The sequence below is a fragment of the Neomonachus schauinslandi genome, chromosome 5 (genome assembly GCF_002201575.2).
Source record: "Neomonachus schauinslandi chromosome 5, ASM220157v2, whole genome shotgun sequence".
NCBI classification, from domain to species: domain Eukaryota; kingdom Metazoa; phylum Chordata; class Mammalia; order Carnivora; family Phocidae; genus Neomonachus; species Neomonachus schauinslandi.
The window spans coordinates 152,056,450-152,073,306 of NC_058407.1; the positions used below are offsets into that span (position 1 = coordinate 152,056,450).

At 42.1% G+C, this 16,857-nt stretch overlaps 1 protein-coding gene across 1 annotated transcript in view; it reads left to right on the plus strand.

Annotated features, from left to right (window-relative positions):
* IQCK (IQ motif containing K) overlaps positions 1–16,857 on the plus strand; it is a 129,661-nt gene that overhangs the window by 28,811 nt on the left and 83,993 nt on the right. The window contains exons 5-6 of the mRNA XM_021698031.1: positions 7,424–7,476; positions 7,613–7,690. Of these exons, the coding sequence (XP_021553706.1) occupies positions 7,424–7,476; positions 7,613–7,690 (131 nt within the window). The remainder of the gene's footprint in view (positions 1–7,423; positions 7,477–7,612; positions 7,691–16,857) is intronic.

Genomic DNA, 16,857 nt, shown 5'->3' on the forward strand with positions numbered 1-16,857 from the left:
GAGGACTTGCTTCTCTTCTGCATCTCTGGCTGGCCTCTTGCAGAGTTGGTTTTATCCTCAGGCTGGCTTCCCTCAGAGTGACAGAACAGCTACTGCCACTGGCCTAAGCTTTGCCCCCACCTACTACAGCAACCAGGAGAGAATGATCGAGCTCGTTTAGAAAAGCAAAGGAAAAGATTTCCCAGAAGCTCCAGCACATCTCCTCTCATACCTTATCAGTCTGAAATTGACTGTGCACCCATTCTTCATTCAGTGAATCCCTTGGGCCAGGATAAATGTGGACCAGATTGGCTTGGTGGCAGGTAGGTGGGATTATCTGGACTGTGTTTTCAGGGTTCACACCCGGAGCTGGAGAGGGGGTTAATCCTCTCTACTCATCACAGCTACTACCCAGCCGGGGATTGGCTGCTGGATGTTGAATCAATAACCACAGTGGAGCCATGGCTTACTCATTTCTTTATCTCTAGTGTTCAGCACAGGCTTGGCACATAGTAGGTCCTCAGTAAAGCTTACCGAACAGGGCCAAACTGGAACAGCACACCTTGCATAATTTGGAAAGAAATCAGGAGTTTTTTGCATGAGTAAAATGATGCCTGAAAATAAAGCTTATCTCAGCTTTAAATATGGATTAAATGCAGAGTCTGGATAGAGGTGATAAGACTTTCCACCTCTTTTCCTATCCTATCCCATTTAGCATAAAATTTTCCCTTTCGCTTCGGTTGCTCATCAAATTCCATTACAAAGAAGAGTATTGTAAACAAAAGTTAGTATCAGGAAACGATTTCTAACTCCTGATAAGTCATTTGGTGATCTCATGACACTAAAATTTGTCACTATGAATAATTCAGTAAAACAGAATCTTCTATTTCTTCTTAGAGTCCTTGCCACCTAATGGTCATTTATTGCAGTTTTTTATTTTTTGAGTGAAACACCCGAGTGTCTTTAAAAAGTGCAAGGGCTTTGGTCAGTGAAGGAAGAAACTCTTATTTCCTGGCCTTGACTAATAAGGGAATTAGAAATACCATCAGCTTTTGTTTGGAAAAGTTTTCTAAGGAGTGGAAAAAATAGATTCTCACAGGAAAGGTGTGGTAGAATTATTTTAGCATTACTCCTTTTAATTAAGAACACTTTTAGAAATGACCACATGGCCCATGCTGAAAGTCTTGGTCAATAGTTTGTGTTATGAGTACGTATTTTTAAGTTCTTTTGAGAAGTACTATTTTTCTCCAATGAAATTCTAATGCATTGGGGAAAAATTGAACTTTTGTTTGAAGTTTGCTGTGATAAGTATTTTGGCCTCTGGGTATAGTCCAAGTATGTACTCATTTCTAGCATGAGTTATTTATCACTTTGTTCATGTCTGGGGGGTCTCTGGCATGTGGAAATTTACTGTGGAGAATAGCTATGTGGGAAAGGAGGCTGTGATATTCTAAGTGCATGCCATACCCACAGCCTCAACTTCAGCCCTCTGTCCCTGCTTTATTCATGTCCCCATCACCTTGGCTACAAGTGATAGAGCCAGGAATAAGTGTCATACCCTGTAGGTAGCCACTCTAGGATGGCAAGTGGCTATGAAATGATCTGATAACAATTGTTCTGCCCAATAGGGATGGCCTATCCTGAGTCGTACCACCTTACCAGCCCAATCAGATTCTTCCTTCTGGGGAGTAGTGATGCCAAAGGGCCAAGTCCCACATAGATCAAGAACAAGAACTGTTGTTGAGCCACAAAGCTACTGATGGACGAAGCTACTGTGGTTAGCCCGACTTGTGCCCTGAACAGCTGTGGACACTGGTCACTTCTCCCTGAGACCTGCCCCTAGTCAGAGGAATTCCCATTTTCCTTCCACTCCTTCTACGTTTACATTATGCCCCTGTGCCAGATAGAATATATTAGTGTTCACAAATGTTTGTGGGCTCTCTCTAATGGAGAGACCATGTGACTGCTTTGGTCAAAGCAATGTATGGACATGACATACGTCATTTCCAAACACACGCTCTAAGAGTCAAAGCATGGTTCACCATAGTCTTTTCACTTGCCATGATAACTAGTGATATTTCAGAGAGAGGCTGCTCCATCAGCCTGAGTCCCAGAGTAAAGACAACATGGAGCAGAGAGCCATAGTTGATTGAAATGTTCATGTATCGGGCGCCTGGGTGGCTCAGTCGTTAAAGCGTCTGCCTTCGGCTCAGGTCATGATCCCAGGGTCCTGGGATCGAGGCCCGCATCGGGCTCCCTGCTTGGCGGGAAGCCTGCTTCTCCCTTTCCCACTCCCCCTGCTTGTGTTCCCTCTCTCGCTGTGTCTCTCTCTGTCAAATAAATAAAATCTTTAAAAAAAAAAAAAAAAGAAATGTTCATGTATCACGAGTCAGAAATAAACCGTGGATGATACAAGCTTCTCAGGTTCAGAGCTTGTTTGTTGCAGCAAAATCTATCCTAAACTGATTTGTAAGAAAACCCCAGTAACCAAGGTAACTCGAGCATATTTCCATCCCTTGCAAACCCGAAGAGTCTCAGCGAACACAATGCCATAGCGAGCCACGCTCCAATTCACTAACCTCACAACATGTGCTTATGACCTTTCTGGGGTGCAGTTACATTCATTACGTGATGCAGATTTGGTGCCTTTCCAATGCTAGAAGTTTCTCTCCCCAGTCTCTGCACCTCCAGTTTGCCTCCTATACACGTACCCAATATGACCACTGGATTGAACTCCAGGTTCTGTCTTTTCTACCTGTGGGGTTTCAGTCTTTTATGATGATGTTCTCCCCCCAACTGCCGCAACCCCTCCCTGAACTTCAGTACAAAATTTCTCCAGCATATAGAACAGCTGAAAGAATTTCAGAGGGAACACCCACATATTTAACCACTTCGATTCTACAGTTACCATTTTGCTTTTTTTGCTTGGTTGCATATCTGTCCACCAATCCATCAGTCCACCCCTCTATTCATCTACCTTGTTTTTTGGATGCATTTTAAAGTAAGCTGCTGACTCATGATGACGTGATGATGTCTTTTCCCTTGACATTTAGTCTTTTTCCTTTTCTTTCTTTCTTTCTTTTTTATTTTTATTTTTTAAAGATTTTATTTATTCATTTGACAGAGACAGAGACAGCGAGAGAGGGAACACAAGCAGGCAGGCAGGCAGAGGGAGAAGCAGGCTTCCCGCTGAGCAGGGAGCCCGATGCGGGGCTCAATCCCAGGATCCTGAGATCATGACCCGAGCCAAAGGCAGACGCTTAACGACTGAGCCACCCAGGCGCCCCAGTCTTTTTCCTTTTAATTCTGGATTTTAAAAATTGCTTTTTAACCTTGTTTGAGGTTGTCTTAACTGTTTCCTCTGCTTGCCCAAACTTGCACATACTCACCCTTTAACAATCGCAAACTCAGTGTATTTTCTGCATTACATAAACCTTGGGTGCCCACACTTTCCTAATCTCACTCCTTAATTTTTCTCTCGATTACTTCCTCTCTTATCTCTTCACTCACCACAACTTTTCATTTGCTTTCCCTTCTCTTTTTCAGCTCCCCGGCAGATAATTTTTAAACTAAACAACAGCTGAACAATATCCCCACTGTTCCATGTGTCTGAGTATGCACGGCACGTCCACACTTGCCCAGAACAGAAGGAAAACACAATTTCTTCCATTTTATTTCTTTGCATCAAAAGTGATTAAATCTGTCTGCATGACCTTCATACATCAGACCATTTGGCTATTTTAAAAGTCTGTTTAATAGAGAAAGTCAAGCTGCATTTCCTTGGTAGAAGAAATCTTTACCACCAAACGGTGCAGTAAATGCCAGGGGAACAATGCATCTTTTGTAGGATGGGAGAGAGAGACACTGCCATCTTACAATTGCTGAATTGTTTGAATTATTATATGGCAATTCATGCTAGATACATATTTGCATTGTTGTATAAGTATTTTCTTATTTTGGTTAAAGATGGTTTTTGAAGGGATAAACCTATTTTTGCAAGGCAGGCTTAGGAAACCCCATTCCATGAGCTGGTACATTTAATTTTATTACCCTGGCCAGGAGTATTTCAATTTTTTAATAAATCATCAAGGTGGTAAAAGACTGCAAACAACCTCCAGTAACTCAGGCACCACCATATTTTATTTACTAACAGCTGGAGTAAAGTTTTCAGTAAAAAATCTTAAGCAGCATTTTCCTTTTTGGTGAGAATCAATTTCACAACCCATCTTTTCAACCTTATCTAAGGTTATAAAACTGAGTTGGCTATTTTGAAGTGAAGGGGGAAAAAAAAGAAAAAAAAGGAGGAAAATTTTCATGGTAAAATATTATGAGAAGAAAATGAAGAGAAATTGTCCAGAATTATATCAGCAATTCCTATTTTTAAATGTCAGAATTCTTGTAAATGAGTTCTTTCTTGCTTTGATGTTTGAGAGTTGAATGGCGAGTTGAATTAGTCACCACCCATTGATCACCTACTTCATGCAAGGCACTCAATTAAGTCCTGAGAATATAAGGAAAAGAGACATATGTCCTGTCCTCAGAAAGTTTATAGTTCAGTGAGGTAGATAGACATGTGGGCCAGCAGTTACATTATGGTTCTGTCTGGGCACACAGGGAACTGGGGGAGCCTACTGACTGAAGAGAGGCTTCAGTCTGCTCAGAAAGCCTTCCTGGAGGCATCTAGAAGGACAAGTGGGGGTTAGCCGATTAGAGAAGAAAGGAATAGGAGTTACAACTCTTCCTGTTGTAAGCAATAAACAACCTAATGCAAACTGGCTTAATAAAAAAAAATATATATTGGCTCATGTACCTGAGGACATCAGCCAGAGGATTTGGGCTTTGGGTATAGCTGAATCCAGGGTCTAGTACAATATTGTTAGGAATCTGCCATTGATGGTCTAGCCAGCAGCATCTCCCTGCTTCCTTGCTAATAGAACCCCAAATTTATTCATTTTCTTTGGAGTTGCTGTGTCCTTCAGGGGTGGCTGGGCTTAACTAGTTGTATTTGTAGTGATCCTATTTCCAAATATGGTCACATTCTGAAGTACTGGAAGTTAGGACTTCCAACATATGAATTTGGGTCAGAGAGGACACAGTTCAATCCATGGCACCCTGCCTTTCTCTCCTCCCTGTCTCGGATCTCCTGCTGGTAGCTCTCATTGGCTGGACCCGCCTAGTGAGTAAGGGAACCTGGTTGAAGTGAACCATAAAATCAGCCTCCTGAGACACAGAGTAGGGTGGAGAAGGGTAGACCTGGAGGTAAAAAGAGAGAATTTCTAGCAGATTCTGTATTGTCTACATTCTTGGGAAGGATCTTTTCACATGGCAACCAACACCTCTGGACTTTTGGTTCTTAGCCCCTGTTATCTTTTTTTTTTTAATTTTATTTTATTATGTTAATCACCATACGTTACATCATTAGTTTTTGGTATAGTGTACCATGATTCATTGTTTGCGTATAACACCCAGTGCTCCATGCAGAACGTGCCCTCTTTAATACCAATCACCAGGCTAACCCATCCCCCCACCCCCTCCCCTCTAGAACCCTCAGTTTGTTTCTCAGAGTCCATAGTCTCTCATAGGTTCGTCTCCCCCTCCGATTCCCCCCCTTCATTTTTCCCTTCCTACTATCTTTTTTTTTTTAACGTATAATGTATTATTTGTTTCAGAGGTACAGGTCCGTGATTCATCAGTCTTACACAATTCACAGCGCTCACCATAGCATATACCCTCCCCAATGTCTATCACCCAGCCACCCCATCCCTCCCACCCCCCACCACTCCGGCAACCCTCAGTTTGTTTCCTGAGATTAAAAATTCCTCACATCAGTGAGATCATATGATACATGTTTTTCTCTGATTGACTTATTCCGCTCAGCATACCCTCTAGTTCCATTCATGTCATTGCAAATGGCAAGATTTCAGGGGGTTTTTTTGATGGCTGCATAATATTCCATTGTATATATATATATACACCACATCTTCTTTATCCATTCATCTGTTGATGGACATCTTGCCTCTTTCCATAGTTTGGCTATTGTGGACATTGCTTAGCCCCTGTTATCTTAAAAGGAGAGGTAGCAACCCTCTATCTCCCAGTTTCCATAACAGTTCTCTTAAAGGAGTTGACTGGTTCTGTTTGGGTTACAAGGACTTTCAGTGGATCCAGGAGACATGACAACTGGTGGTCCATCCCATTGCCTTCTTAGCATGCCTTCTCCCCCAGTGCTCTAGGATGTTCTTTCTCTTGTGGTTTACTGGCTATCTATCTATCTCTTAGGGACTGCATTCACTGGCATGTAATGAAAATTTAGTTGAAAAACCAAATGACACTTATTTCCCCTTACATATCAGGATGTTCAGAGTAGGTCAGGCTCAAGCTGGTACAGAGGCTTAAGGAAGTCCTCAATGGCCCAGGCTCCTTCTAACCCCCTGCCCTACCACCCTTAGCATGTGGCTTTGGCTTCATTGTTGGAAGGTGCTGCTCCACTTCCAGACACACATCTGTGTTCCAGGCTGAAAGAAGTAGAAGGAAACTTCAAGGAAGAGGGGACAGCAGAAATTAAGAAAGCAGGACTTTTGCAGAAGTCCATACGACCTGTTCATTTCTATCTCATAGGGCAGAACTGCGTCATGGCTATCCCTTGCTATGTGGGTTGCTGGAAAATACAGTTTCCCCCCCTGTGGGCTGCTTGTCAATCAGGTTTCTGTTTATAAGGATGAAGTGGAGAGTGGCTGTTGGATGGACAACTTGACCAGGTTGGCCACATTGGCCATTGGCGCTTGCACGTTTGGCTTCCACATCAGAACAGGGTAGCCAGACCTGAAGTACTGCTGTTCTGAGGATTTGAGCGGACAGGGGAGGGCAGTAAATACAGTTATTCAGAATCAAGGTCTAGATTTTTTTTAAAGATTTTATTTATTTCTGTATTTTAGAGAAAGAGAGAGTGAGAGCAGGGGACAATCTGACTCTGCACTGAGTGAGGAGCCCTACACAGGGCTCAATCCCATAACCCTGAGATCATGACCTGAGCTGAAATCAAGAGTCAGACACTTAACCAACTGAACCGTCCATGTGCTCCTCAAGGTCCAGATTTAAATAAAATCCTTCTGTGACAATTCCAAAAGCATGTAGTAAGTCTCCTACTATATGCACTTTTATTAGTCCCTGCTGTCGGAAAATATGCTTGTCCAAAGACTAGAGAAGTGTCTTCAGAAGTCTTTGCATCGCCCCAATTTACTGTTTGTTGATATACTTATAAACCTCATAAAAGGCTCATGCATATTTCACCTAACACAAAAAATCAGATGAGATCGGGCGCGATCAGGGTGGTATGCCATAGACCAGCTAACACAAAAAATCAATTAACCTCTCTTCCTTTGTCCTACTCAGACATGTGGACAAAGAGTATAATGTAATTCTCTCTTCTCTCTTTTCTCTTTAGAGAAAAAGAACCAAATTCATTGCCTGTGATTTTCTGACCGAGTGGTTATACAAGTAAGTTTTGCATGTCTTTGAATATTCAATGACCCTAAGGATTCAATAGTGTTAATTTGCAAGCAGAATAGCAACAATTGACTTGAGTTTTTGCTTACTGTTTTCTTGTCAATCAAACATATGGCATCGTTACCAGTCAAAACCCAAAGAGGCTAGGGGAGGCTTTCACAGAAGTCTTCTCCATTCCGTTTGTGGACCAGTGGCTGAAGCATCAGTAAGTACCAACACAAGGCCTCAAATAATTTATTCCTATTTTAAGATTGTGTTAATGATAGTTTTCTCCAATCCAACCAACTCACGTAGTCCACCCAGCACTCCAGGTCGGTTGTATTTGTGGCTCTTGTCTCTAGTAATTTTCAGTCTAGGCTAAGAACATCCTATCCATGTGGTGGTTATTCAAGAAGCACTTCAGAAATAAAGTAGAAAACTTTTAAAAATTCTTATCCTAAGTAATTCATCTCTCCATGATCTCTCCCTCCCTCCCCACCCCCTCTCAAGAGGTTATGTCTCAAGAAATATGACTAAACTTTTCTAAATATTAATTTTTTTTTAAAGATTTTATTTATTTATCTGAGACAGAGAGAATGAGAGAGACAGAGAGCACATGAGAGGGGGGAGGGGCAGAGGGAGAAGCAGGCTCCCCGCCGAGCAGGGAGCCCGATGCGGGACTCGATCCCGGGACTCCGGGATCATGACCCGAGCCGAAGGCAGTCGCTTAACCGACTGAGCCACCCAGGCGCCCTCTAAATATTAATTTCTAGTTGTATGCATCAATTCTACATTTAAAATATTAGAACATGACAGATAAAGTTAAAACTGTCTTTGACCATCATTCTAATATGAGTCTTCTCTCCTCACAAAAGTAATCAGCTTAGCCTATAGTGCATCCTTCCAGGGTTCTTAAAATTGGTTGTTTATGTAAGATTAGATTATATCATAAAAATTAGTAGTACTATTTGCTGCTGTGAGTGAATTTTCATCAATGTAATGATGATGATGGCAAATAACATTTATTGAATGCTTGTGTCATTGTTCTCAGCATTTAACACTAATAAACTAACTTGATCCTCATAACAATGCCATTACCAGCCCTATTTTGCAGATGAGGAGATTTATGCATTATTCTGCAACTTGCTTTTATTTGACTCAAGTATATGCTTTTGAGATCTAGCCCTGTTGATTCAGTTACATCTAATTCATGCCTTTGATGGTGTTATAATATATTTCATTTCTAAATTTGCATAATGCACTCATTCATACAATAAATATTTATTGAGTACTACGATGTGCCAAACATCATTCTGGGTGCTGGCGGTAAAGCATTGAACAAAGTGGCCCCAAATCCCTGCCTAAATGGAATTTATATCCTAGTGAGGGATGACAGACAATAAACAAACAAGTGCTATAGGGAAAAATAAAGCAGAGAGGGGGGAATACAGAGTGTTGAAGGGGCTTAATTTTTGGATAGGGTGGTCAAGAAAGATCTCACTTGGAAGATGACATTTAAGCAGTGGTCCACTATTTTAAGGCATAGGTGGAAGAAAGATAGCTCAATTTAGAGAAAATGATACCTATTTAACCTGTTGCTTTGAAATGTTCTCATGCCAGCCCTTCGCAAGAACAATGTCAGGAAACTGAGGCATTAGAAAATTAAGTGAGCCGGGGCGCCTGTGTGGCTCAGTCATTGGGCGTCTGCCTTTGGCTCAGGTCATGATCCCAGGGTCCTGGGATCGAGCCCCACATCGGGCTCCCTGCTCAGCAGGAAGCCTGCTTCTCCCTCTCCCACTCCCCCTGCTTGTGTTCCCTCTCTTGCTGTGTCTCTCTTTGTCAAATAAATAAATCTTTAAAAAAAAAAAAAGAAAAAAAATTAAGTGAGCCTTGCAAAACCTCATATTAAACCAAATAAAAGACCTTAAATTAGACCCTTAACCCTCAAATGACACTTTTTGTTTTTTACTTAAATTACCCTTCTTGAGAATGCCAAGTTGAATAGACTCTTGACTGACTTTCTTAATTTTGAGAATTAAATGTACCTCAGGTATTACCAGTTTTTTAAAGAGTTTTTTAAAAGTAATCTCCACATCCAATGTGAGGCTTGAACTCATAACCCTGAGATCAAGAGTCGCCTGCTCTACCAACTGAGCCAGCCAGGCACCCCATTACTAGTTTTTTAAAAATCTGAGATCAGCTACACATTGAAAGGAGAATGATATTGGAAAACCTTGTGTTTTTTTTGTTTTGTTTTGTTTTGTTTTTTAAGATTTTTTATTTATTTATTTGAGAGAGAGAGCATGAGAGGGGTGAGGGTCAGAGGGAGAAGCAGGCTCCCCGCCGAGCAGGGAGCCCGATGCGGGACTCGATCCCGGGACTCCAGGATCATGACCTGAGCCGAAGGCAGTCGCTTAACCAACTGAGCCACCCAGGCGCCCCTGGAAAACCTTGTTTTTTTATTTAGCTTCTAAACCTATGCCTAATTTTGCCCACTATGAAAATGGAAGGCCCATAATGTATTGAGTATAAATGATTAATAAGTGGAAGATTTGCATGTTTTTCTAAGACCAGGTATTTTCAGTATCATTCTCCAAGTTGTTGCTTTGCCTTGAAAATGAAACATTTTCCCACTTCTAATAACCAATGAGAAAGAATCTTAAAGATATGAGAACTTCTCTAAAGAAGAGTCCTCTCAAATCCCTAGTCATTTATTATACAAATATCTTAATTTAAAATGGTTGCTAACTTCTGCTGGCAGCTCATATAAATATACTGAGAAGTAGCCAAAGCAATCATTTCACTTTAACTCCACAAGAACAGAAACGTAAGAGCTCTCACCTTAACTGGCATTTGTACTCTCTATTTCCATAACCTTCCAAAGAGATGCCAAGAAGCATGTTAAAACTTTAAATTATATTAATCTAATTTGATGTAATTATTTATTGAACACCTACCACATGCAATGCACAGAGCCCGGTGTTGTGGAATAAATTGAGATGAATCAAATATGGCTCTGGCTGTGGGGGTGAGAGAGACATGTTTACAACTAACTATGGTTCCTGTAGTGAGTGTTGTAATATAGGTTAAAGCACTGAAGGGAAATGGGGAAGCACAAGACCATTCACACACCCTCCTGACAGACCTGGAGCCAGCCCAGTTGAGGCAGTGGTCAAGCTGGTTGGTGCCCAGATTTGGTTTTGAGAGGCAAGGACTCAGGTGCTGTATCCTTCTCAAAGATATTTTTGACCAGATGAGTCAGAGACAAGTAGGAACGAGGGTAGGAGCTGGGAAACAATATCTAATCCAGGTTTTTGAACCTCAGCACTATCGACAGTTGGCACCAGATAATTCTCTGATGTGGGTCTGGTGTGTGCATTCTGGAATGTTCAGCAGATTCTCTGGCCTCCACCCACCAGATGCCAATAGCACCTCCCTAAAGCCATCACCATCAAGAATATCTCCAGACACTAGCAAATGTCAGAGGTATGAAGGGTTGAGTGGGGCAAGGAGCCAATAAAGTAGCCCCAGAGGTCGAGAACCTCTGACCTAATCCAGTGGGTTTCTACCCTGGCTGCACTTCAAAGTCATCTGGGGAGCTTTTGTTGCCCGGCTTCACCCAAGACTTCGTAAATGAGACCTATTAATTCAGGCTATTGCCTAGGCATTGTTGTTTTTGTTTTTTGTTTTTTGTTTTTTAAAGAGCTTCCTGGGTGATTCTAATATACAGCCAGAGTTGAGACTTCATCCCTACAGCAGAAGACATGCTGTGTCTAAATAAATAGTATAATTATATTATACTAGTAATAGATAGTATACTTGAGGTAATAAATAGTATAACTTAGTCATCCCTCTGCTAAGCACGTATTACTCATTTAATCTTAGTGACAACACTAAGATGTAGGTACTAAAGCTAAAAAGAGCTGGGAAGTTGCAAATAAAGTGAGGTAGGTCTTAGGTAAATATGGTGATTGTTGGGGGCACAATAAATGGGCATTTTGGATAGGGCTTAAAGGTATAGATTGGAGGAAGATGAATTTTGAGGGAAGACTATGTCAGTGTTTTATAAAGGAAGCAAAATATAAACTAGCACTTCGTGCAACTTTGGATTGGGCTTAAGAGCATGAGTTCTGGGGACAGACAAACCAGCATTCAAATCTCTATTCTACCACTTATTAGTCTCGTGACCCTGGGTGTCTTAGCTTCTTTTACCGTGTAACAAAGTACCCCAACATTTAGTGGCTTGAAACAATAAATACTTATTATATCACAGTTTCTTTGAATCAGGAATTCAGGTGCAGCTCAGCTGGGTGCTTCTGGTTCAAGGTCCCTCGTTGGCCACGGTCAAGGCGTTGCAGGGGCCGTAGTCTTCCAAAGGTGTGACTGAGCCAGAGGAGCCACTTTCAAGTTGGCTTCCCCACATGGTGGGGGCTGAAGGCATCAGTTTTTCTCCACATGGGCTTTTCCATGGGCTGCTGAGTGTCCTCACAATGTGGTGACGCCTCTTTCAGGATGAGAGACTTGAGACCAAGAGGGAAGCTGTAGGGCCTTTTGTGACCCAATCTAGGAAGCCAAACACCTGCACTTGGACCACATTCTGTTAGTTAATTAGCAGTGAGTCTCTAAGTACAGCTTAAGTGCCACGTTCAAAGGGAGTGTGACCTAGGCTCCACCTTTTGAAGGGAGGAGTATCAAACCATGTGCAGACATATTTTAAAAGCACCACAGCAGGTCACTCTGTAAGCCTCCATATCCTCATTAATAAAATGTTTAGTTAGTAAAATTAGGAAGACACAGCAAAATGATGCACCTACAAATGAAATCACAAACAGGGCCAGCCTGTAGTAACATATGGCTTACTAGTGGCTACAATTGCCATCAAAGGACACTGTGGGCTTAGGAAGAGAGATACAGCAGAAAAGGGTACTCAAGGCCAAAGGCAGGAAGGTAGGAGAAGGCAGGACTTGGACCAGGCCACAGGAAACCAGTGTAGCTGGCTCACAGAGCGTGCCAAGGTACAGGGATGAGATAGGAGATAAGGCTGGAAGGGAGTTAGAGGGTGGATTTTGGTTTTCAGTAAAACCAATGAAGTTTGGGCATTATTCCATAAGCGAAAGAGCATATTAAAAGATTTTGGAGCAGAGGTGTAATGTGAGCAGGCTGTTTTGGCAAGGTAACTCCCAAGAATGCAGGGGATATGTGAGATTGGGGAAAACCTGGTTACAGCCCCCAGGTCTTGAACTGGGACAACAGGAATGGAAAAGGAGGTACCTGGGATGGGTAGAGTGGATGGATGCACAGGATGAGTTTGGGGGTGGAGAAGAGGTGTGCCTGAAAAGGCGAGATTTGCTGGGGAAATGGGAGGCCCATGATAGAAGCAAAAAGACCTCGCCAGCAAAGCAGGCTGAAGGATAAAGAGGAGGATTTCTATCTCAGTCACATTGAGATTGAGGTGCCTCTAGGACATCCATATTGGCAACATTGGCCTGAGGCTCAGAAGTGGGGTCTGGAGAGAAATGTTGATTTTGGAATCAAGGTTCCCATGTCAGATGTACAGATGGGATGGCCCACAGCCAAACTTTGGAGTACCCCAGAGTTGGTTCCAGAGGTTCAGTGAAGGAGGCACTTACTCTAAGTCACGTGGTTGACAGTGGTGACCATGGCTAGTCTTCTAGTTGTTTGCAAAGCAAGTCAGTGTTTCCACTTAGATTTTATGTTGATGTGAATGACCAGCAGGGAGGGAATAGGAGTATATTAGTTTTCTATTGCTGCTGTAACAAATTACCACAAACTCGGTGGCTTTGACAAAGTTTTATCTTATAGTTCTGGAGGTCAGAAGCCTAACATGGGTCTCCCTGGGCTAAAATCAAGGTGTAGGCAGGGCTGCATTCTTTTCCAGAGGCTCTAGGGGAGAACCCATTTCCTTGCCTTTTGTGGCTTCTAGAGGCTTTCTGTATTGGCTGATGGTGACTTCCTCCATCTTCAAAGCCAGCAACGTTGCCTATCTCTGATCCTGTGTCCTTAGTCACATTTCTCTGACTCTCTTTTGTTTCCCTCTTCATCTGTGAAGGAGGACTCCTATGATTACATTGGCTCACCTAGCTAATTCAGAACATTCTCCCCATCTCAAGTCTTTAATTTAATCACATCTGCAAAGTCCTTTTTGCCATTGTAAAGGTAACATAAGGTTCTAGGAATTATGATGGGGACATGTTTAGGCGCCATTGCCTACCTCAAAGGGCAATGGAGAATATGGGAAAATTGAAAGTCCCTCACTCATAGGGATCACCTACATTTTCTTGGGGATCACTGACATTTTGAAATGGTATTATGGGTTTTGCAAAAATGATACATACTCAGAGAAAAAAGTAAAAGCAAACAGAAAAGCAAAGAGAAAAAGGTACAAATCACCTAAGAGCCCGCCACCCAAATCTAACCATTGTTGACATTTTAGTGAACTTCTTTTCAGAGACTTTTCTATGTATGTATACACATATATTAGATATAAGAAGATGTATGTCTTCCTCTGAGACCAGAACTACGAGTGAAAGGAAATTTGAGGTAGAAGCGGAAAAGTTGAGCAAGTTCATGGTGGGTCCTGTCATTCTGGTTGTTTGTGTAGGTGTGGAGACATCTGCTGAGAGGGAGGCCCAGGCAGGTTCTGGAGGCTTGTGGGGAACAGAGCGGGTGCTGCAGCAGCTGCCATCATGAAACTGATAGGGAATCAACCAGGGATAAATAGGGATGGCCCAGCTGATGGCCTGAATTTGTGGTGCATATAAACAACCTGCTTATGTGATTATCACCAGCAACCCTCTGCAACCCTGGAAAGGGGGTGGAGAAAACAGATGGTTGGGTAAAATCAGGGTTGAAGACTAGCAAAGCTAATATAGTGAAAGGTCTAGACTGGGCCTAGGGGATCTTAAATAAAGGGAAAACATGGTTAACTTTTCTAAGTATATCTTGGGTTTTTCTCAAAAACTACCATATTTTTAAAATTCTGTTAATAATTTAACAACCAATTTTCAGAAAGAGAGAGAAACACTACATTATGTGTTTACTTTGGGAGTAAAAAATGTACCAAACTTGGAGACACTAAAATGGGGATGGTAGAGGTCCAGATGGTTTTTGAAATTTCAATAGGTAGATCTTATTTGGATCATGATTTAGAGAAAGAAAAATTAGGAGGCAATTGGAAATGTGAATGCTCAATAAATAGTTGATGATGTAAAGAATTATTATTCTTTTACTTAAGGTATGATAATCATTTCATAGTCATGATTAAAAAAAGTTATTACCTTTTAGAGAAACATGCTAAAATATTTATGAATGAAATATGAAATGATATGGTGTCTGTGGACAGGGGTGGGGGGAATGACATCGAATAACTGACATGCAGAACAGTATAACTGAAACTGATTGACGGTGACATGGGTTCATTTTTGTTTTCTGTCTCCTTTTTTTATCTTTGAAATTTTCCACGATAAAAAATTAAAAGGAAAAGAAACAATGAGATTTTTCAAAGCTCCTCGTGACCGCTTGATTGAATGATGGATGTGCCGTGGGCAAGGAGGTATCTATTAACTGGCAAAGTCAACCAGGAGGGCTGAGGGGTGTTCTTCTCCACTGGAGGTGGCTGGAGTGACAGACAGTGGGGGAGACTGAGTTTTCATGCGATCATGCTGAGAAACTCAAATGGTATGAAAGGAAAATGGCCCCAGGACAAGGAGAGAGTAGCAAGTGTGGACCCAAGTGAGGAGCCTCATGGTGCTGGGGAGACCTTGGTCACCCTGAGACCCGGCTCTGAATGTGCATGACTCACCAGCAGTTCCCTTACCTCAGCCTCATTCTCCCTTCACATCCTCCTCTGATGCCAAACCCACTTCTCCCCAGCACCAGTGAGAATGAGGGTTAACATGATCAGAGCCTTGGGCTTGCCCTAAGAACATGGCACCAGTAGTACTTTTTCTTTTAATAAATACTTTTTCTGTAGAGCAGGGTAAATCTCTTAGACTTTGCAGGCCACATATGGTCTCTCTTACAATTACTTCAACTCCACCATTGTAGCATGAAAGCAGTCATAGACAGTATGTGAAGAAACAGGGATGGCTGGATTCCAGTACTTTATTTATACAAATAAGTGATGGGCCACATTCGGCCCATGGGCTATAGTTTGCTGAGCCCTGTTCTGGATACCAGTAATCTTCTCAAATCCCAGTCTTGCATAAGGACTAAAAATATAAATACATGTGAGTAAGTGGGAAAGATGGAAGGATAGAGGAGGTTACGATCACAACAGGAATTTGGAAAATTGAGATATGACGGTCCTCAGGGACAACCCATTCTAAGATGTGGCCGTTCTATTGAGTGGCTGACACAAGGGAAGACGGGGGTCATGGAATCATGAGGACAGGAGGCCATGGTGTTAGAGGTGTCATCAGTTTGAAAAACGGAGTATCTGAGAAGGCTGGTGGGGGGTGGGTTGGAGAAGATGACGGCAAGTCAAATCTGGGAGCCATCAAGCGTGGTGTAAGAATGTCCTAGAGGACAAAGTGGTGGCAGTGGAAGTGTAGGGGTTAGGGACTTGGGCTCTGGAATCACACCTCCACCTTCCAGACCAAGCTTCACCATTTCCAGCTGTGTGTCTCTGGGCAAAGATGACTTCATCTCTCTCAGCCTCAGTTTTTTCATCTGTAAAATGGTCTTTCATCTAAACAAAGCTAAATCTTTACCTAAGAGGAATTCTGGTGCCAACTATGAAGGGGCTACCATTTTTCCAGTACTGGTACATACACAGACAGCTATGTTGCAGCTATTTAAAGGGAGTTACTTATTTGTTCATTTATTTAGCTAATATTTATTGAATGCTGAAATGTGCTCTAAAGTTACAAAGCAGACATACTCATAAGCTGGTTGGCTACTGTTTATTGGATGCTTACTCTGTGCCATGGAAATTTGACACAATTAAACATGGTCCCTGTCTTCATGGACAGTTTTTGTGTATAGTTGGATTGCAGTATGCGTGTACTTAATTTATGCTAATTCAATGGTATGCTTTTGGGGGAAAGAGAGAGAGAAAGAGAAATACGGTTTTTGAAAATTTAAGCAGTCCTCCTTGCCATTCCACTCTGGAGGTACAGCATAAATAGGGCACATGACTCAGCTCTTTCCTTAGTTGTTCCCAGTGTTATGTGCCCCTCGTAACATGAGCAGCTCATAAGGCAACTGCTTCTTTCTATTTGTCCATCTATGTGTCTGTCTACCTATGTAACTACCTGCCAACCAAGCATTTATATGGTGTTTACTCAGATACTATTCTGAACAATTGATAACTAGGACCTAATTTAACTTGGGTAACAACCCTACAGAGTCGGAAATTTTATGTCCCCCTTG